General features: G+C 55.2%; 2 protein-coding genes across 2 annotated transcripts in view; both read left to right on the forward strand.

Annotated features, from left to right (window-relative positions):
• The window catches only part of EEF1AKMT2 (EEF1A lysine methyltransferase 2), a 73,166-nt gene extending 65,020 nt beyond the window's left edge, over positions 1–8,146 (forward strand). The window contains exon 7 of the transcript XR_009559258.2: positions 8,018–8,146. The gene's annotated coding sequence lies outside the window, so the exon portion shown is untranslated. The remainder of the gene's footprint in view (positions 1–8,017) is intronic.
• A 1-nt stretch (position 8,147) lies between these two features.
• The window catches only part of FAM53B (family with sequence similarity 53 member B), an 85,477-nt gene continuing 72,022 nt past the window's right edge, over positions 8,148–21,602 (forward strand). Inside the window, exons 1-2 of the mRNA XM_030832002.3 lie at positions 8,148–8,281; positions 16,489–16,543. Of these exons, the coding sequence (XP_030687862.1) occupies positions 8,204–8,281; positions 16,489–16,543 (133 nt within the window). The 5' untranslated portion in view covers positions 8,148–8,203. The remainder of the gene's footprint in view (positions 8,282–16,488; positions 16,544–21,602) is intronic.

Raw genomic sequence — 21,602 nt, forward strand, 5'->3', positions numbered from 1 at the left:
ACGTGTCACGTGCAGACAGGAACCAGCGTGAACATGAGACTCAATAATGGACTTGATTGTCCAGCAGCTACATCTCCCAGCGAGGTGCTCAGAGGAGTCACAAGCATGTTCCGTTCCCCTGCCCAGCCACCCGTGCTGTAGCTGTGAAGACGTGGTCTGTGTTAGCTAGTTCGCACATGCTGAGTAAGGGCCTGCTCTCTGCTCGAACTGTGCTCACCGAAGGACTCACCTCAGTACCCCTGGCCCCTCTTCAGGTGCCCCACTCTGCAGACCTTTCCTTCCTGAACTTCCCACTCGCGGGGGCAGAACAAGGCTTACTTCTTACAGATCACAAAGCTCAGCAAAGTTCTATCACTTGCCCAGGGTGCCACAGGTCATCCAGGATTGAGCTGGAGGGGAAGTGTGACTTCCGGGCCTCGAGTTCAGTGCTCGTCCCCAGGTGTGCTGTTGACTCAGGTTCCTGCTGTGACAGGCTCTGTGCTGAGACCAGAGGAGGCCTGAGGCAGGGCCACACCCAGACAACATGTGTGGAGGGCGGGCTCCCTGTGAACACCCTGGAAATGGGCTTGGGGAGAAGGACGGGAGTTGGGGGGGAGCTATGGGGGAGGCGCAGCAGAGCCCCAGGGAGAGGGGGGCCTATGGACACAGATTCCGGCTGATGTAGTGAGGAGCCAGCACCATCCCCCAGGCCTGGGGGCACCCTGGCTTTCCCGGAAGGTACTTCACCTCTGCACGGCACCCGGCACGGCTGCCCCTCCATGTGGTTAGGGATGGGAATCGGTGCCTTTATGTTTCACCCCTACCCTCTCACTTCCCCACTCGCTGCCTCAGTGGAACGCCTAGTGCCAGTTCATCATTTAAGTCCAGAAGGTTGAGGTGTGGCCTGGGGCACCACAGGAAGAGCTTACAGGGAAGAGGTGTCGTGCAAACCCAGCATCTGTGCTTCAGCTTTTGGTCAGTTTGAGAAATCAAATACTTACGGGATAATTAGGACACAGTTTACGGATCCTGGAGGAGAAGTCTTGGTGGTTCAAAGACTTTGGAATTCAGCAGATGTGGCTTGAGTCCTGTTTCACCCTTTACAACTGGGTGACCTTGGGCCTGGACCTCAGCTTGTCCCTCTGTAGAATGGAATAACAGTAATGCCCACTCGTAGGGCTCCTCTGAGGATACAGTAAGCCTGGGGCCTGGCACTGCTGCAGTGGCTGTTCTTATTTTATTCATGCACTGTTAAAAGGTAGACTCCGTGTCACCTGTTATTTCCACAAATACAGACCAGGAAGGTACTAGGAAAATGGTGAACAAAAACGTATTTTTTTTCTGGCTATTGCCTCTATTGTGGAGTTTCCTTAAATCAGTAATGTTTGGTATCAAACATGTCCTTGGTGTTAAAGTATTGACTTAAGAGGTTTCATCTGTCTCTCTTTTTCTGTCAGTGTATTGCAGGCGGTGAAGGCATAGCTGTCTTTGATCAGTTATTTTTCAGGAGGACCTGAAGACTTGGGAACCTGGGCCGAGGGAATTAGTTTAAATGTTCCACTGCCGTCTGGGAAACACATTCTCCGGGCATGTTCTCTTATTGAAACTCCAGACTCTCTTTCCAATGTCAACTCGGTCTGGGAAAGTACGGGCTGTTGATAAAGTTCCTAGGCAGCTTTTAACTTGTATCCTTTAAACTCAGATGCCTTAGCAGCAAGCAGAAGGCATCCCCGGACAGATTTACTTCCCTGCTCTTGGCAGATGTGAGCCTTGACTGCGACCAGAGGATTCTTCTGCCTGCTCCACCCTTCCATGGGTTTGTCACAGGATCTGGCAGAAGGCAGCATGACCCTCTGAAAGATGCCCTTCCCCACATGTTCATAAATTTGCTTCTAGATCCTGCCCACAGATTGCTTTTGTCACACCAACAGCTGAAGTTACGAAAGTTTAAAAGTGCATGCAGCCTTCCCAAAGACCTTGTAGAATTGCTGTTTTTCTCCCATTTCCTTTGCTTCATGGGAGGGGGAAGTGGAAGCTCTGAAAGGAATGACTTGCTTGGGCCATCAGGAAAATCACTGTCAGCGGCCAAGGTTATGTTTAGGTTTTGCTCTGAGTCCTGTGTTGGGGTGGTGAGATATTCTTCTGCTATAAAACCAACTTGTACAAGTAGTAAACACAGGATAAGGATATTAAAAGAAGGAAGCGTTTAATTGGGCGAGTTCCAGCGTGGTCAGTTTCTTTTCTTTAAAGGGTGGCTCTTCAAAATGCATGACAGAAACGTTTGGTAAACTCCTGTAATCTTCTGAAGAGTCCTATAGACTCTTAGAGTTTGCAAAACTTTTTTGCATATATAAAGGCGTTCAGCGCGCACCGGGCAGGGTTCCCATTTGCCAGAAGCCGAGAGTCTCAACCACAGTGATATCAGACAGCTGGGTTCGAGGGTTGCAGACGCCCGAAGGCACATTGAAGACTGCAGAACAAAAGCAAGAAAGTTTCATGTTAGGAAGGACCCGTGTGAGAAAGTAAAGTTGCCCCCTGTCCCTGCGGTGTCCTGAGGAGACAGACCTGGATTCAGATCTCACCCTCACCCCCGCTAGCTGTAGGATCTTGGGCAAATGCTTGATTCATTTTCCTGGAGCCTTGGTCTTCTCATCTGGAAAATGGGAATACTGTTAATAGCAATGCCTGTTCACAGGAATTCGAGAGATGAAATGAGAGGAGCCCAGCCCATAGTTGGTCCTCAGGGAGGCGGGGGCTGGGAGTGCAGCTGGGAGGGGGCGGAGGGGGCTCTGGGGCCAGGGTGCCACGGGGCTGGGTTGAGGCCTCTCACTAACCGCGGGCAGTGTCGCTTGGTGCCCGCTGACCATCCGCGTGTACCCTGGGGAGTGGGCACCGGTGTCGGGGGCCTTCTCTGTGCTGCGCTCTTTTATACACATTTTCTTACCTGACTCTTCCAGCAGCCCCCAGAGCAAAGGTGTTCTCACTTTCATTTTAAAGATGAGGAAACTGAAGTTAAGGGGCTTGGGAGGTGAGGGGGAGGCTGCCCAGTCCCTTAGCACGCCTCCTTGCCTCACGCTGCATCGGATCCCCTACAGGCAGTGGCTGCCACGTGGCCTTCTTTAAAAAGAATTTTACGTGTATATGCAGTACAGTTGACTCTTTGGTGTTCACTTCTGTGAGTTTTGGCAAATGCATAGATGGAGTGGGCTTTTTAAATTTAAAATTTTGATGTAAGAAAAAAATTATTTTCTGTTTCACTTTTATCTCTATGAGATGATGGATGTTCACTAAACTTATTGAGATCATCGTTTCATGATGTATGTGAGTCAGATCGTGATGCTGCACGCCTGAAACTTACACAAGGCTGTATGTCCATCATATCTCAAAAAAACTGGAAGAAAAAAATTTTTAACTTTTGAGATCATTGTAAATCCACGGGTAGTTGTAAGAAATCATAGAAACCCTGTGTACCATTTACTCGGTTTTCCCCAGCAGTAACATGTTGCAAAACTGTAGTACAAGTCACAGGCAGGAAATTGACACCCATGCGGTACAGTCGAGATACAGAGCATCTCCATCCCAAGGATCCCTGCCGGTGTCTTTTCATAACCACCCCCGGCTCCCTCACCCCCATCCCAAGCGCCCGTTCAGATGCCCAGCAACTACTAATCTAGTCTTCATTTCTGTGATTTTGTCATTTCAAGAATGTTATGTAAATGGAGTCATGCAGTAATTAGCCTTTGGGGGACTGGGATTTTTCACTCAGCATGATTCCCTGGAGATTCGTCCAGGTAGATCTCAATAGTTCGTCCCTTTTTAGTGCTGAGGAGGGTTCCATGGGATGCTGTTCCACAATTTGTTTAGCTAGTCGCCCGTTGAAGGACATCTGGGTGGTTTTCTGGTTTTGGCTGTTGTGCATAAAGCTGTTATGAACAATCATGGGCAGGGTTTTGTGTGAACGTAAGCTTGCATTTCTCCGGGATAGATGCCAAGCAGTGCACTTGCTGGGTTGCGTGGTAGTTGCTCGATAGGGCTTTGAAGGATGCATCTGGTATGGAGAGGCAGGTAGGGGTGGGGGCTTTGCTGCAGGTGGACACCAGTGGGAAGCACAGCCCGGGAGCTCAGCCCTGATACCCTAGGTGAGTTGATTCATCTGTCTGTACACTGTTACTACTTACATCTGTTGTGTATTGATACATAAAGCGCCCGGTACACAGTAGGTGCTCAGTAGATAGAAACTGTTCTTAACATGGGTTAAGAGAAGACCCACCAGGCCAGAGCAGGATCTGTGCCCCAGAGGTGATCTCAGGAGGCCTTTCCCTTGCCCCCTGTGGGCCCTGGGGCACCTTCTTTTTACCTTGGGCAGAGCTGTGCACCCAGTCGTCCCTCAAAGGCCGAGTTCCTGGCTTCTCCCTGAGAAGTAACTGGCCCCGTCCTCAGACTGGGCTCCGAGTCTCTGGACGGGCACTGGCATTCCCCAGTGAGCTTGGCCAGGCCCATGCCATGGATCAAAGGAATCCCAGGGAATTCCAGATTGTGCCAGGCTCTGATGGTCTGGATTTGCCTCACAGGGTCTGAGAATGTGCCCGGATCATTTCAGATGTTGCTACGATTTAGCCGGATTCCAGAAACGTGTGGAGCTCTTGCTGTAGTCAAGGCACCGACCTGGGTGCTGCAAAGGGTTCAAAAAAAATCATTCTCTTTCAGCAGATCAACCCAGCCAACTCCAGCTCCTTTGGGAGCATCCTATGGCCGCATGATAAAGTCTGGCACTCGGAGCCTTTGGTCTGGGGTGACTCTGTCTTTCCAGCCCCTTGTCCTGCTGCTGCCCCCTCTCCACGTGCCCTGTGTGCCTGCCAGTAGTGTGCTCACTGCCCCCCGCCTGCCCCCGCCTGTACAGGCCAGGCTGCCATCCTACGCTCACGCTTCCCCCTTCCCAGGTGCCTCTTCCCTTCCTGTTGAAATCTTGCCTGTTTTCTTTTTGATCAGAAAGGCGTTATATGCACTGGATGAAATCCTCAAATAGCACGTGTCCGTGTGTAAGGCTATACACTCAAAGTGCCTTCTCCCACTCCAGGGCCGCATGGTTATGGGACCATGCTGTACTCCTTTTCTTGCTGTTTTCGTTTACAGTGTTGTCTTAGAGAGTGCTTCGTATCTGTACCATTAAAACTGCCTCATTAACACTGCAGTAGAGGTGACATGGTATTTGTTTACATAGCTACACTGTGATTTCTGTTACCAGTCACCTGCTGATGGCCGTCTGGGTTGTCCCCACTCCTGGGCTCTTCCAGGCAGTGCTGCATGTCATTGGTCCCTGTGCCAAGGGGTCTGTTTATGACTCAGCCCCAGGGACCCCCTCCTCCATCTGCCTTCCGTAGCTGTGGTACCTGTGTTCACAGTACTGTCTTTCCACAACTTCTGAAGACAGGGCTCGTGCAGGACCTTCCTCCTCCTTCCAGTGCCTGCCGTGTTTACTGACTGCCCAGTTTCCAGGAGCATATGGTGCTCTGGTATTCACCAGTCATGCTGCCTCTGTGCGACCTGGCCTTTTGTAGGGGCTCCAGTGGGAGCAGAGCCGCGAGAGCTGGGACACCTGCACCGCTTCCTCCATCCAGCTTCGTGCTTGGTACACAGCGGCTGCATCGGATGGGCTAACGTGTTTCCGTGGCGATAAGACTTCTACAGCATCGTTCTTACTGGCCGCTTACTGTTTCACCAGAGGCATGGGCCATAATACAGCCAGTCCCCCCGCCTTTTTTTTTAAATTTATTTATTTATTTTTATTTTTGGCTACGTTGGGTCTTCATTGCTGCACGCGGGCTTTCTCTAGTTGTTGCGAGCGGGGGCTACTCTTCGTTGTGGTGTGCGGGTTTCTCATTGCGGTGGCTTCTTGTTGCAGAGCACAGACTCTAGGCGCGCAAGCTTCATTAGTTGTGGCTCGTGGGCTCTAGAGTGCAGGCTCAGTTGTAGCACACGGGCTTAGTTGCTCCGTGGCACGTGGGATCTTCCTGGACCAGGGCTCAAACCCTTGTCCCCTGCATTGGCAGGCGGATTTGTAACCACTCTGCCACCCAGGAAGCCCAGCTAGTCTCCTCTTGATGGAATTTAGCTTTGAAAAGTTTTGATGGAATTTCCCTTTTAAAAAAATTTGAGAGGACAGATGCTTGGGTGTCCATTGCTGAGAAAAGATCGGGACTCACAGGCTCCCCCATGAAACTAGTGGCAGTAGCTACTTGTTTATTGAGTTCTTCAAATGAGCTAGGGCTTCTCACCGAGCAAGCCAAGCTCTCTTTTCTTATGATACAGAGTCATCTTCTGAGGCAGGCACTGTTGTCCCTATTGTATGGAAAGGCAAACCAAGGCTCAGAGAGTAAGTAACTTGGCAAAGGTCACTCAGACGATACATTTCAACAGCTGGGATTCCAGCTCAGGTGTGCTTGGCTCAGGACCTGAGCTTGTAACCAGCGAACCCTCCTGCCTTGTTAGGGAAGAAGGGAATGGGGAGGGTGGGTCACCCCTGGGCCTGGGGTGATGGCTGGCGGCTCCAGAACTGAATCGAGGTTGCACCTAGAGAGAAGACGGCCTCCATCAGGCCTCGTCTCCGTCTCTTGAAGGGAGAGTCCACAGCACCACTCCGGGCACTCCCCTGCTCACGTGGCCCGCCCTGCTCCCACGCCAAGCGTCCAGGGGGCTGGCTGGCATCCCTGGCTCGGCTTTCTGGCCAGACTCGGAGGAGTGATCTGAAATTCTTTGCTGGGGCAGATCATACTTGGTCAGAACGTTTCACTTCTAGATTGATGTGGCTTTGGAACTCTGCATCAGGTCTCCCAGTGTGACCTGGGAGCCTGGAGACTCCACCGGCCCTCCCTCCTGAACAGTCAGTCCTTTGAAAATGTATTGATTTCCCTCCTTCCCTTCCCTGCTTTTGCACTTTGGATGAACCTTGTTTTCGAAGAACAGTAGAAGGTAATTTTCCTGTGCTCGCCAGCTGGCCCGTAATTGAGCAATTTCAATAACACCCACTGTAAAGTCTAATCGAAGTAAACAGGAAAATATGATTTACAATCTGGACGGCAAGTAAATACCAGGGTGCAATTAATTTTTACACAGAGCAGCAGATTCTAAAACATTTTCCTGCACTGAGCAGTTTGATTTTAATTACAGATTAGGAGCTGTTGTTATCGTTACTTTTTACTTTTTGATGGAACCTGATGATCTTCAGGTTCCTCGGACCTCTGTGACTTCCTCTGAAGGTGTAACCACGGAGGGTGGGTTGGAAATAGGATCAGAGAACTTAATTTGTAAGGAGCGATTTTCCCAACCTGGACTGCAGGCTGCACTCTTTGGGCTTTTGCTTGGTGAGAGATAAGGGTGGGTCGGGGAGAAGCTCCGGGCTGTGTAGAACGATGATGAGAGAGGGTCCCATCACTGCTGGGAGCTCAGAGGGGTGAGTGCAGGCCGGGACTTGGTTTGGCTCATTCTGAGGAAGGGGACGGAGACGCCCCGTGTTGCAAATGTGTCATTTCGGAATCGTGGTGCTTCCAAGGATGGGAAGTATGTGCCTTTAAATGGACCCTCCTAGTTCTTCCAGTGGTTTCCTTCAGACCTGGGCGGAGAACAGGAGCCACCTTGCCGGCTGCAGGGTCGGCCCGTGTCTGACCTCAGCCGACCTTGGGCTGTCTGTAGGGCTAGCTCAGTGTAGGAGGTCACACGGCTTGAGCGCACTTCGGGGACAGCAGTCTGTGAGCAGCCCAGACCCCGAGATCTGTCTTAAAGGTGCCACAAGGCTGAGCTGGGTCACTGTTGCGCCCACCAGGTGTTGGCTTTAGGGACACCCTAAGGCTGGCCTGGGGGTGGGTGAGGACTCCGGGAAGGCCATTCCGGCCTTCGTGGCCCCCGCCAGGTTACCTCTCCTGCAGCGGAGAGGCGGTTCTATTCCCCAGCAGGGTCCCAGTGTGCAGGGGAGGGCGCGGCTCTCTCGGGGCCCTGGTCTGCGCCAGTCCTGAATCCCTCTGCGTTTCTTTTATCTTTCCAGGGAGTTGACCACACTTGGCCATTTCCTGGAAGAGCCCCACCCTGCGGGTGAGCAGCCGATGGGGAGCTGTTTCTGCTGACATCGTCATCCGGGGGGTGCCCAGGAGGTCGCCTCTGCCCAAGTCTGCCCACCCGAAGATGGCTCGTGCCCACCCTGGGCTGGCGCCCAGTGCCTGAGGTCCTTACCATGGTGATGATCCTGAGTCAAAGCCTCGACAAGCAGGGAGCTGACCCCGTAGCGTGCAGGACCTTCATCCCTGAGCTGGTAAGGACCTGGTGGCCTGGCTTCTCTGGTGACCCTTTTGAGGCCCGATATCCAGGTGGGGCTGTGGACTGAGGAAGAGGCCTTAGCAGATGTGCCCAGAGGGCCCGCGAGCAGAGCTCTGGGAGCCGTGGCAGGAGGGGCAGTGGAGCAGAGTCACCCAGAGCCCAGCTTCGCCCTCACAAGAAGGAAGTAGCCAGCCCAGATCTGAGTCCTCTGGCGAGCGGGGAGGGCAGGCCAGCACCCTGGTAAATAATACCAAGCGTGCTTCTGCCGCCCCTGCCGGGCTGAGCCCCACATTCCTTCTGGTCTCCACCCGGTCAGGGAGGTAGTTTCCAGAAGGCGGGGTGGTCAGTGCGAGCGAGAGCTGCCGCCTCAGCAATGTCCAGAGTGGGGGGCGGTGGAGAAAGAAGGCGCGGCCTGGCGGCCAAGGTGGTGGGCCTGGTGGCGGCCGCCCCCCGCAAGGGTTGTCCTCGGACCAAGTGGCCCGGTGAGCCTGGCCAGAGAGGCAGACAGCCGGCCTTCTGAGGCCGCGAACAAAACGGCCTCCTCACCCTCCTTCTATAGCCCTAATTCCTCGGAAGTGGGTGGGCTGCTTCCCTGCAGGGGGAGCTGAAAGCAGTCCCGCTCGGGCATAAACACTCTTGTGGGGGGTTTTGCACGTGGGTACGTCCCAGGGATTCTGCTGCTTCTGTGGTCAGGGATGGGGGCACTGTCCGGGGTCATGTCACCCAGCGCCCCTCCTGGCGCCCTTCACAGCCCCTCGTGAGACCCCACGCTAGCACCTAGTGGGCTTTCTCCCCCAATCTTACCCCACCACCCAGGTCGAGAGAGGCAGGTGGGTCTTAGGTCCTCATAAGAGCTTGTGAAAGCGACCAAGACCTGTGTCCACTCCTCAGGCCTTCATGGAGCACCTTGGGCTGAAGGAATTCCGTAAGACAAGTAGGGTCTCTGCCCATCACTCCTTCCTTTCCAACTTGTGTTGAATACATATCTGTTAGTAGATTCCCTCTCATCATCCCCACTGCTGCTGCTCTGGTCCTTCCTGCGTACTCTCTCATCTGGATTCTTTTGGGAACTGGACCCCGCTCTGGCTCCTGTAGCCTGTTTGCATTACCCAGCAGCCAGAGGGAATGCAAGTCAGACCGTACCACCTCTGCTCAGAGCCTTCCACAGGCTTTCCGTCTCAGGCTGAGCAAACACCAGACTCCTGCTGGGATGTATGAGGTCTGGTGTACTCTGGCCCCCGTGACAGCTGTGCTCTCTCTCCGCTGCTCTCCGCCACTGACTCTGTTCAAGCCACGCCGGCCTCCCTGCTCTACATGCCTCAGGGCTTGTGCACTTCTTCCCTGGCCTGGAACGCTCCCCGTTAGCAGGACTCTCTCCCTCCCTCCTTTTCTTTGGCCACTTGGCCTAAAATCTAATTCCACTACCTCCCCTACCTCCTTACCCCCATGTACTGCCTGTCCCCATTTCCCTGTCCTTTTCTTTCCAAGGCGCTTAACCACTTTTCTGCCATCTTGATCTCGTTCACTGAATGACTCCTGCCCCAGAGTGTGAGCTTCACGAGGCAAAGGACCTTTGTCACTCTCGCTCCTTGCTGAACACCCAGTGCCTGACCCTGGGACCTAGTGCGTGGCAGGTGTTCAGGGGATATTTTGGAGCAAGCGAATGCGGGTCCCTGTAGCCCAGCTTCTCAGCTCGTCATCGTTCAGTCCCTTCTCTGCTGCTCAAGTTCACGGCTGAGGGGGTGCAGGTATGAGTTGCTCTGTTTTCTGTGGTTGGTGGGTGTTTTCCCGCTGAAATTAAAGCACTCGTGTAGAGTAGCTCTGACCAAAAAGCAACGGCTCTCAGGGTGAGGGCCTCCTGGAGGGCCCAAGGGAGGCCCCCTCTGGCTCCAGCTGTGCTGTTTGCCTCAGTTGCCGCCGCTGAACTTGGTTCCATCTGGGGGTGGGCCTGCCTGGGCTTGGCCGTGGAGCTGGGTCCAGGGCCCGTGGGCCCGTGGTCAGCTGAGCCAGTCTTCAAAGAGACAGGGCCTGAGCCCTCGCCAGGAGGAGTGCGGCCTCCCAGCCCCAGCCAGGGAAGGAAAACTCATCTTCTCAGAAAAAAAAAAAGGAGAGAAAGCCAAGGGAAGCAAATGGCCATTGAAGGGGGCTCAGTGGCTTCACAGGTCGGGGTCTGGCCTTTCTTCCCACACCCCTGTCCTTCTTGGAAAGTCATCGCCTTCTGTGTTCCTTCTCTTCTTGCCTCCCCTGGCCTCCCGGATGGGCAGCCCAGCTATGGGCAGCAGCCACCTTCGGAGAGCGGCCTTCTCCTGTGTCAGTTGGTGGGTGCATCACAGGTTGTCAGCCCGTTACAGGTCTGGCCTGGTTCTGCTCTCACGGTGCAGGTGGAAGCACGATGAAGGCAAGCAGGAGGATGGGAGCGTAGTCTGTGTGGGGCCTGCGGAGTTGCCGTCACCCCTGCCTCTCCTGGAGCCTCCCCCAACCTGCTGAGGGGTGGGGACTCGTCCATCTCTACCTGCTATACAGGCAGGAAACAGAGAGCCCAGGGGACGGAGGGCCCAGGTCACACAGCTGGCGAGCAGGGTGCCAGGACGCAGGCTTCAAGTCCAGGCCCTGTTCACCCACCAAGGCCCTCACGCCCGCCCCTACCCGGCTCCTGAGGCTGTGGTCCTGGAATCCGCTAGGCCTTGGGGAGAGGCACGGCTGTAAACAACCAAAGAAAGACCCTAAATAAGACCAGCCTAGTGATGACATCCACAGAATGTAAGATAAACTGATTAGAATTTGCTCTGAACAGCCAGCAAGTTTGAGAGGAAGATGGGGGTTTTGCTTCAGCTTCCTAACCGGGTAACATCATCCTCATGTAAATACCATCAAGATAATAACAGGAAAGATGGAAAAGCTTTTCTCTTTTGTTTTCTAATCAGACTAAGACGATAACAGAAGTTGGGGGTTCAGATTAAAAAAGAAATCATGAATCACCACAGGCCGCTTTGGAATTAGGGAAGTGAGAGGCCCCGCAGTGAGGACAGAGCCTAAAACTGCAGGTGAAGGTCCCCTGGGGGCTTGGAAACACTTGGGAGAGGAGAGGCTAGGGCCGCCCTGGGCCCTGGCCGCCCCTCCCTGCCTGCTGAAGGTCCCCGTCATGGTTCTCTTGTTCTCCTTTCCCTAAAAGCTAAATGCTGGTGACAACGTGACTGCCCCTACTCCCGAGAGAGGTGGGCAGACAGAAAGGGGACTGGCAAGCACTCAGTATGCCTTCCCCCGGGGGGACGGGGGTGGGGTGGGGGAGTGCAGTGACTCGGTTCCCCTTTCCCCCACTCTGAGCCGCCGCCTTCCTTTCCGCTGTGAGCAGCTCTTCCTCTGAGTGTGCTAACATTAGCTGCTGCCGCTGGAAGGCCGCCCGGACATCTGACCTCGGGGCTGCGTTCCCCCAGCTCTGTCCCGCCCGCCCACGCTCCGGCCAAGGGCCTGTTCTCCCTCCTCCCCGGCCAGGCCCAGCCTCCTCTCCCAGGCGAGCCTTCCAGCCTCTCTCAAGTCTGGAGACCAGCGGGAGCTGGGGTGCACTGCTCCCGGGAGGGCGGGGGGCGGAGGCCGGAGCGAAGCTCCAGGCCGCCTCACTTTGCTCAGCCTCAAGGTATTTCCGGCCACAACAGACACCCGTTTTGGGAGCAGGTCCTTCCTTCCACGCTTGTCAGATTAGGACGCCGAGGCTAAGTGACATTGCCCAGCAGAAGAGTTCAGTGACTACGTCCGGCCTGGCACCCAGCTGCCCGGGCACCCAGGGTCTTCATCTTCCCGCGCACCCGGAGTCGGCACTGGGCCCGACGGCCCCGGCCAGGGTCCCTGGCCGGAATCCAGAAGCTCACAGAGCCCGAGGCAGTTCCCGGCCCCTCCCCCCACCCCCGCATCCCGGGCGAGCAGGGGCACCAGGGCCCGCCCTGCCGTGGCTAACCCTGCAGCCTGGGGAGCCGGGCTGCCTGCCCTGTCTCCATCGGCGCCTTCGAGGGCCTCCACCTAAGGGCGCCTCTCCCTCCTCAGCTTCTCTTCCTCCTCGGGCCTGGCTCTGCCTCCTGCGTCCTACTGCCAAGGTCTCACCCTGTTCCCTTCCAGAGGCTGGGGTGCCCCACTTGTTCCCCTCAAGTGCGTGAGCGTGGGCCTGTTCTGCGTGGCCCTGTGGTTCCCTGTAGCGCCGCATCAGGAGAAGGAAAAGTGATGTGATTGCTTTAGTCAGTAGTCTACAGAAGAAAGTTATGAAGAAGCATGATTATGGCCAGAGATGAGCTCGGCTGTTTTCTGTCTGAGCTAGTTCCTCATTAAATAATGACCTGAACTGTGTCTTTATTTAAGTCAGGGTTTCTTGCGTTACTTAGTCAGACAGATGGCCCCTGGAGCCTCAATTTGATTTCCAGCTTTTGCCTTTCCTATGGAAGATCTGATTCCAAAACGTTCTCTGGTGATCCAAGGAGTCTCCCAGACACCAAGCTCTGCCCTGGGGGAGGCTCAGGAACAGAGGCTCTGGAGTAGGAGAAATACCCCGGGGAGCCGTGCTTATTGTTCTGTTGCCCTGCAGACCCCAGCCAGGGCTTGGACGTGCACTTGTGTGCGAATGCTGAGTGTCTTGTGAAACCTCAGATGGTGAGAGTTTCCCCTGAGGCCTGTTGGCCTCACCACATCGTCCACGTAGTGATTGGCTCATCCTTCCCACTGGGAGTGCAGAGGGCTCAAAGGGTCAGGGAGGCTGGCTGCAGAATGGCACAAACCAGTGGGAATAGAGCAGCCCTGGACAACTTGGTGCCCAGTGGGAACCTCGCTGTTGGGCCCAGGGAAACTGGCCAGCAGTCAGAGTGTGCCTGGGGCCTAACACCCTGGGAAGCTGTTGACTACGTGATGTTCTGGCCTGCCCACGGCCAGCCCGGCTCATGGACGGGACTCAGAAAGCCCCAGGGGGAAGTAGTTAGCTCATGACTATTTCAGGCCTTATGTTTGACCCTAAAATTGCTGCTGTCCTATCAGTCAGCATTTCTCCATAATTATTTTGATGGAATTTGTCTACACACACAGGCCAGTGTGAATTGAGCGTCATGAAGAGGATGAAGGAAAAGAAAGAGGAAAAAGCTGCATTTCAGGCGGGGTGGGAGGGTGGGGGGACTACACTGCACTATACATAGTTTGGCAGGTTTTCTTATGTCTTTTTAGTTAAGCAGGTTTAACTTGTAAATTATATTTCCTCCTGGCACTAGAAGCCTCTGCGCAAACATCACTGTGAGCAGTTGCATGGTGTTCCTTCAAGTAGCTGAGCCATGGCCCACTTCACCGTTAGCCTCGTGAAGTCCGGCGTGGAATTGGCCAGGGTTCCTCAGTTGTAAGCAACTGAGACTGTCTCCCGCTGACTTACACCAGAAGAGAATTCCCTGGAGCGATTGAGAGAAGTATGGGAGAGGAGTTGGTGAATGAAGCCCCAGAAAGCCCCAGCTTTCGGCCGGGATGGGGGGGAGGCCGCCAGGGAGGCCACGTGACGGGAACCAGCCACAGAGCGAAAACCCTGAGGCGGCAGCGAGCTGGGCCGGTCCCGAGCTGCGTGAGTGAGGCCGGGATGGATGGAGGTTTGGCTCTGGTGGGCTGCGGAGAGGGGGGGGCGCAGCCGGGTTTCATCCCGGTTGCCGTGGGGAGTGGTTGGAGGGTTGTGAGCAGAGCAGCCACGTGACCTGGTCCCCGTGGGTCTGTGTGGAGGATGGAGGATGGAGGACGGGCCGGGGCGCAGGGTGGGGACCAGGTCGGGGGTTCGTTTGGTCCCTCGGCGGAGGCTCGAGCCGGGTGGCGTGGGGCATGAGAAGCAGTCGTTCCGAGCGTGTGTTCTCCAGCCTGGCGAGCGCGTCTGCGGCAAACACGGATAGGTCCTCGCTAAGTGAATGAATGAGTGAGTGAGTGAGGGCGGGGGAGCCCTGCGCGCTGGCCCGGTGGCTCCCGTCCCTGGCCACAGACCCTCCCAGCATCTCTGGCGCCCACTCACCGGCCCCCATTCCTGGGAGGGCTCCCAGCTGCCCCTCTGTCTAGAGCACGGCAGCTTGCGGGGGAGGAGGGGCCGGTGAGCAGTGCCCCCCTGACTGTCAGCAGTCAGTTTGCTTCCCGCCGTGTCTGTAAACCCAGGCCTTCCTCGGTGGCCCCAGTGCAGCGACACGCGGCCCCTGTGCCTCGCGCCCTCCTGCTTGCCCTGGCCCGGTCCTGGTTTGGGCGTCTGTGGGCTCCCAGCCTGGGTGGCTGCCCTCGCCACCAGGCGCGGCGGTGGGGTGGGGAGGGGCGGGGTCTGTGCTTCCCGGAGGGTGTCTACTTTGTGCTGGGGCTCCTGCAGCATCGGGGCCGCTTCCCTCGAACAGCCAAGCCTGTGGCATCAGCCAGGCCCAGTTTCTCTCTCTCCGAACCTTCTCTGGGCCGTGGGGCCTGTCTGGCTTCCGCAGGTGGCGCTGCCCGGAGGCAGGGCTCTGAGTGTCTGTCACCTGCTCTCCCTTCAGTGACGTTGGTGTGAGCTGGGAGGGAGGCAGAGGCAGCCGTCTGTAACTTTTTCCAGATATTTCCCCGGGAGGACTCCAGGAGGGGGACCTATCCTGAACACATAAGGTTGTTTTAAACCCAAGAAGGGGGGACTGGAGGAGGGCGGCCTTGCCCGCCTTCCCCCCCGGCCCGTTAAGTTCCTTCTGGTCCTTTAGAAGCAGCTCTGTTTGCCCCCCCGGATGCCAGCCCTGACCTCCAGCACCCCAGCACCCATGGCCTGACCCATCTCCCTCCAGTCCCACTCTCTGTAGCTCAGGGGTTTGTGTGACTGTGGCATCTGTGACGTGTGAGCTTCCTTAGGGCTGAGGCGGGCGCCCTTCACCTCCGTGTTCCAGACTGGTCAGGACGGACCCTTGATAACCTGATGGATGAACACCTTGCTGACCAAGGGCAAAGGTCCCTGACTCGGGCAGCTGAGGACAGGGGTGGGGCAGCTGCTGCCAGACAGTGGCTACCCTCTTATCTGGGTGGGCTGGGTGTTCCTGGTCAGCACCCCGTCCTCCTTCCAGGCCTGAAAGAGCCAGGGCCTGGCTCTCTGCCCACTTCTTGGACTGGTAGCCTTGCGCGTCCCTGTCACTTGGGGCTCCTCTCAGAAGCTAGAGCCCTCTGTGACCGCTGACCCCTCTGGAGCCGAGAGCTTCTTTCACCATCGCACGCTCAACCCCAGCACAGCCTGCACGTAACAAATTACCGGTACATATTTGCTGAATGAGTGGAGGAAGGAAGGAAGGCAGGAATGAGTGAGACCCTTCTTCCCGGGGCCCCGACGGGCATAGATGGTGTCCTCCTCATCAGAGGTCAGAACAGGCCTCTTGACCTGGGCCTCGGCCAGCACAAGGAGCCCCTGGAATGGTCCACGCTCGGGTTACTGTGGAGCCGTGGAGCAGGTGCCTGGGCTTGGGGCTCTTCTAGGCCTCACCGGCTTTTCACCCAACGATCATAGTGTTCGGCTGAGGCTAGGTGTGGGGTTAGAGAGCAGATGCGCAGTGTTCATGGTAGACAGGGACACCACTGTGGAAACGCGGTGCCGAGGAGGCCAAAGCAGTAGCTGTGTGTTGAGGCCAAACATAACCTTTGAGTTTCTGTTTCAGTTCGTCAGGATGCCTCGGGGGGCCTCCTGGCTGCCCAGCAGCCTGCAGAGCCAGGGCCACACTCCTGAGCTTTACCCCGTTGCTTCTTCACAGAGACGGAAGAGGTGTTCTCCTTGTGTCTCGAAGGGAGGGCTCTGGAGGTGGCCCTTCACTCAAGGTTCTTCCTGTCACCATGGACAGGAAGAGGTCCCCTGTCCTCCTAGCCTGGGTTGTGGGGAGGCCTGTCTCCAGCTCAGCTGGGTGAACCGTTCACATCACAGCTCCTTCTGCACCCTCCTCCGTATCACTGACATGGAAAAATCCCCTAGTGTCAGAAGTCACGGGTCTCTCTTGTGTGTTTTTAAAGCCCATTAACTTGATGGACTCCATAACTCACCGAAGGCTCCGGACAGAGAGCCCAGACCTAATTACGGGCAGATGTCTCTTTTAATACTTTTTTTTCTCCTTTCCCTAATCTGACGTTACCCCTTTAATTGTGACTTTAGCAAGGGATCAGTGCAGGGTCATGTGCAAACGTGCTTCTTATGACTTGAAGAGTGATAGCTTTTCTGGTTGTTTTCAGCACACGCCAAAGAAGATGAGTCAAGGACCGACACTTTTCTCTTGTGGAATTATGGGTGAGTAACCAAGGTGGCTGTGAACGGTCAGTCCTTCTCTAGCCCTTCCACCAGGGCCTGAGTGCTCCAGGTGAGACGCTAAAAGCACTTGCGGGACACAGGCGCAAGGAGCAGCCGTGGGGATTCTCTTCTGTGTGTTTGAACTGTTCGGGTCCCAGCTGTGCTCGAGTGGTGCAGGGGCTGCTGCGGCTGACTGAGGGGCCGGGCGCTGGTGTGTGGTTTACGAATCTAATCTCCAACAGTGATACTGAGAGTTTCTGTCTGATTATTAAAGTAATCATGTTCATTTTATTTTAATTCAGAAAATGCACCATAGTGTAACGTATAAAATAAAAATCTCTCACAGCCCCAATACACAGTTACAACTACTGTTAATATTTTGGTGTAGTTTATGTCCATTGCGTTTTTTACATAGCCAAGTCCATGACGAACATACGATTGTACAAAATTATTTACAAAATGTTTTTTCCGCTTTTTTCGCTTAGTAATAATTACCACCGTTTCCCCGCAGCGCTACAGTTGCCCATTCCATGCACTTTAATGAGGCTGTGGTACTGCATTGTGTGGATGATTCAAAATGTGTTTAACGATGTAACTATTTCTTGGTAGTTGGGTAGAAGGACCGTTCTGTTTTCTGTTGAACAGTGACTCAGTGTCTGAATCTTGCTCTACCTTTTGGATTGTTCCTTAGGATCGTTCCCAGGTATGGAGTAGAGTGGCTGGAGAGCGGGAACATTTTCATTTTTAAGGCTCTTGCTTCCTATTTCTGACATGCTTTCCAGAAAGGTTGCCTCGGTACCCTGTTCCCACGCGAGTGTTAATTACCGTTTGTATAACGGGGCGAAAAAGAGGACTGTATTGACTGTATTGATTTCTCTCTGCTCCGGTTGGTTGGGCAGTCTCTCCTTGCGCGCTCGCCCCTGGGCTCCTGCCCCCTGCGGAGACACCTCGCCAGATGAGTTTCTGTAAACCAGGCTTCCAGGATGGGTCCTCTCTTTCGGGTTTCAAGTTTGTCTCCGCAGGACTATGTAAAGTCTCCGTTGCCTTTTGTCTCGGCCCTTTGCCTCTGGGCACGGCGGTTTCTTCTTTAGACTCAGTTCCCATAGGTGGGTGATGGGGGTGGTGCTGGGGGTGGTGCTGGGGGTGTCACAGTGAGCATGGCGCTGTGCCACGCGCCTCACATGCGGGACCTCCTGGACTCTGCAGCTGCTTCGGGGGGCGGGCAGGGGCGCCCACTCACATCTGGGGAAACTGAGGCCTCATGAGGTGGGTAGAGTTGGACCCGGAGTGGGTGAGGATTGTTTTCTTCTCACTCATGAGCCACAGCTCTATGGCAGAGCCCCGGGTGGCCCTCTTGGTGCTGCCGCCCAGAGGAAGTGGAAACAGGGAGCTCACCTGGCCTTGGTTTACCCGTGTGACACACTTCCGAGGCCTGTCCCCACATGGGGCTTGACTGAACACCTCGGTGATGGTTAACGGCTTGCGACAAACCCTCAGCGACCCATCCACATGGCCCAGAAGCCTGCCTCATTGCCTGCTTCCTGGTCAGACTCACAGTTGAGCTGTGGCTGGGCTGCCTTCCTCTGTCGTGTCCAGGAAGGAGAGAGGGGCTCCTGGGCACGCCAACCCCTCAGCCCAGCCAGGACGTCAGCTCTGAATTGGGCCAGACTAGTGACCTGGACTGTGGAGATGTTGGTCTTTATTTCAAGGCCGTGTTGTGCGTCGGGCTTCCTTGGCCTTTGCTACAAGTGCGTCAGAATAAGTTGGAGCTCCTGTGGGTTCGTGATGGTGGTGTTGGCACTCACATAGTCACTCTGAACTATTTACCTTTTCTAAGCCTCAGTTTTCTCATCTGTAAAATGGCTGTTAGGACAGCACTTGCCTCGTTGGGCGCGCCTCGAGCACTCTGAGACGTTTGTGAGGAGGTTGGCACAGCGTGAGCTCCATACACAATAGGTAGAGAAGGCTGAGGCCTAAAGTGAGAATCCTGCTCCTGCAGGGGGCCTCCATGCCCAAAGGGACCGCCTTGGTCTCCTTGGGGAGGGGGTGTGAGTGAGAGTCGCCCTTGCGGGGGAAGATGCTCGGGCCCAGGGACCAAGGCAGAGGCGTGTGGGGAGAGGCCTTTTCCCAGATTCCCAGCAGAGCTGGTCTGAGCCCGCAGAGCCCAGAGGCCTGCTTTTCGCTGGCGGGCGGGGGGCTGGGGGGGGCATCTCTGGCCGGGGTTTCCAGGATGGCCTGTGCCGCTGCTCCTCCGGGCTCTTGTTGCCGGGTGGCTCTTCAGGAAGGGATTTGCAGTGCTCCCCTCGCCCTCGGGCTCTTCCCTTCCGTGGGGTCTGTCCCCCTCCTGCTCTGCTGGCTGGCACTAGGGCACTGCCAGGCAGTGGAGGGGCAGTGGGGCAGCCACTCTGTGGGGTCTGCACAGTTACCCCCACCCTCTCCTCAGTTTCTCTCTCTCCCACATGCTCATCTTTCTGTTCTCAGCCCCTTCTTGGTTCCGGAGACCCCGACCCACCTGACAGCACGCACTACCAGGGCTTTTAGAAAAGTTCACCACAGTTCGTTTCAGTGGCTTGTTCTGGTAGGTATTTATTGAATACCTACTCTGTGTCAGGCGCTTGGGGCGGGGATAGAGTGAATCAGCCCCTGCCCTCAAGGGGGTTTCTATCTGGCGGAGGGGGAAGGCCAGGGAGCAGTGGATTCCCATGGATTAGGCCGACTTCCACGATTCGCGCCTGAAGCGGGCCCTCGGCACCGTAGGCGGGTAGCGCGTCTTCCTGAGCCTCACTTTCCCCATCGGGTACGTGGCAGGTGTTTGTGGGATTTAAAGAGACAGTGGCACCCAGGAGGTGCCGGCTCAGCCCCTCCCACCTCCATCCCTTTCCTGCACTTGCTGAGGCGGGAAAATCAGCGGTCCAAGGCCTTCCAGGCTGTGTGCTCGTGGAGACTCCGGTGGCTGCTCCAGCCAGTGAACCTGGGACTCGAGGTGTGGCCTCGCCCTGTGACCTGAGTAGCAGTGAGACTTCATCCTAGCTGTGCCTGCTTTTCCGTAGCAGGGAAGAGGACACCCAGTGGGTCGAGCCAAACTTTTCCAGAGGGTTTTGGGCCCTTCCTGGGATGGTCAGTGCTCAGCAAAGATAACACATCATAGCACTGGGACTTCCCTGGTGGCGCAGTCGTTAAGAATCTGCCAGCCAATGCAGGGGACATGGGTTCGAGCCCTGGTCGGGGAAGATCCCACATGCCACGGAGCAACTGAGCCCGTGCCCCACAACTACTGAGCCTGCGCTCTAGAGCCTGCAAGCCACAACTACTGAGTCCACGCGCCACAACTGCCAAAGCCTGTGCACTCAAGGGCCCACGTGCGGCAACTACTTTGCCCATGAGCCACAGCTACTGAGTCCACGCGCCTAGAGCCCATGCTCTGCAAGAGAAGCCACTGCAATGAGAAGCCCGCGTACCACAAAGAAGAGTAGCCCCTGCTTGCTGTAACTAGAGAAAGCCTGGGAACAGCAATGAAGACCCAATGCAGCCAAAAAAAAAAAAAAAAAGAAAGAAAATCATAGTATTATAATCACCAAACCCCCCTGCCTGTCTCCTGAAGAAAAAGGACTCACGTTCTGGCCCTGATCAGTGGAATTCTCGCGTAAGAGCTGGGGACAGCTTGGCCCTGTGACTCGGGGCATTTCCCTCCTAAGCCCCCATGCAGGAGTCCTAGCTGGACACCAGGATGAGTTAGAGTTTCATAATGTTCTTAAGAAAAACCAGGCAAGTGTATTCGGGTAGGGAGTGCCTGTTTGCTTCCTCTTAAAAAACCACCCTTGCAAGTAGCTCAGCCTCCTCTGCACCCACTGAGATAAAATGCTTTACTAATATAATCGGCCCTCACAACAATGTTTTGTTTTGAAGTACTTCATGCTCAGTTACTGTGAGCTGGATTACAGGCCCCTCCCCAACTTTGTCCGCCCCTTGTCCCAAGTTTGGGGACTTCATACAAAGAAGTGGTTTTGTTCTTTTCCAAAGTGGGGCTGTGGGGGGACAGAGGCAGTATGAAGTGTGGATGAGAGAAGCAGGGCAGAGTGGAGCCAGGCCACCGGCAGGCCGGGGCTGGGTGCCCATCATCAGGCTGCCCGCCTAGCCTGGTTACCTCAGGGCCCCTTCTAGCAGAGACGGTGCTGTGCCTCTTGGTTTCTTTTCTCACCTCCCAGACCGTCCTCAGCACACCTGTGCTGAACTGGAATTTCTTCTGTAACCAGCTTCTCTGGGGAAGAGCCATGTCTGCCCGGTTATTGCGTTCTTGACACAGGAAACCTTGGTCAGGTGGCAGTTTCATGGGTGTGGCCCGCCCACTGGTTAGCTGGCCTGAGCGGCGAGCCAGCCCCCATTCCTGGCCGTGATTTCTAGTGGGTGTGGACAGGGGCCTGGCTGCTCCCGAGAGAACCTTTCAGTGCTAGGGAAGGCGGGGGCTGCCCGGGCAGCCTCAGCGCGCGGCTCCCTCCCTCCGGCTCCTCCAGCGTTTGCCGTGGGAGATGCTTCTTCACGCTAACCCAGGGTCACACGTGTACTAGTTGAATCTCTTTTGGTGAAACAGGGCAAGTGGCGGTGGTGGGGGTGAGAGGGGCCTCCACTCACCACCCTCGCCTTGGCTAATTGCACCCCTTGAATGAGTTCCGTGTTGCAGGGACACTGGACACTACACACTCCATTTTCCTCCTTGCTCAGGCCAGGAGAAGACCGGAAATCAAATAACGTGAGAAAGTGCATGAGACACCAATTATCCGAAAGGCCACTGGGAAAAGTTGTGTAAATACAAGTCAGTGGACAGAAAACAAAACAATTCAGATGCTAAAAAAAAAAAGAAAATTGGGCGGAAACCCATAATTACTTTAGGAGTTATGGTAATAAATTATTTATTAATGTAAATTACTTCACAGGCAAAGAACATAGAGGAAACTTGAGCAGAAGGATCATACATGATGTATAAAAAGGAATTGTAAAAATATCATAGCAGCCCCGCTTGTGCCACTCCGGTTCACGTTTGCAGCATTTTAATTATAAGCCC

Source organism: Globicephala melas, chromosome 16 (genome assembly GCF_963455315.2).
Source record: "Globicephala melas chromosome 16, mGloMel1.2, whole genome shotgun sequence".
Lineage (NCBI taxonomy): Eukaryota > Metazoa > Chordata > Mammalia > Artiodactyla > Delphinidae > Globicephala > Globicephala melas.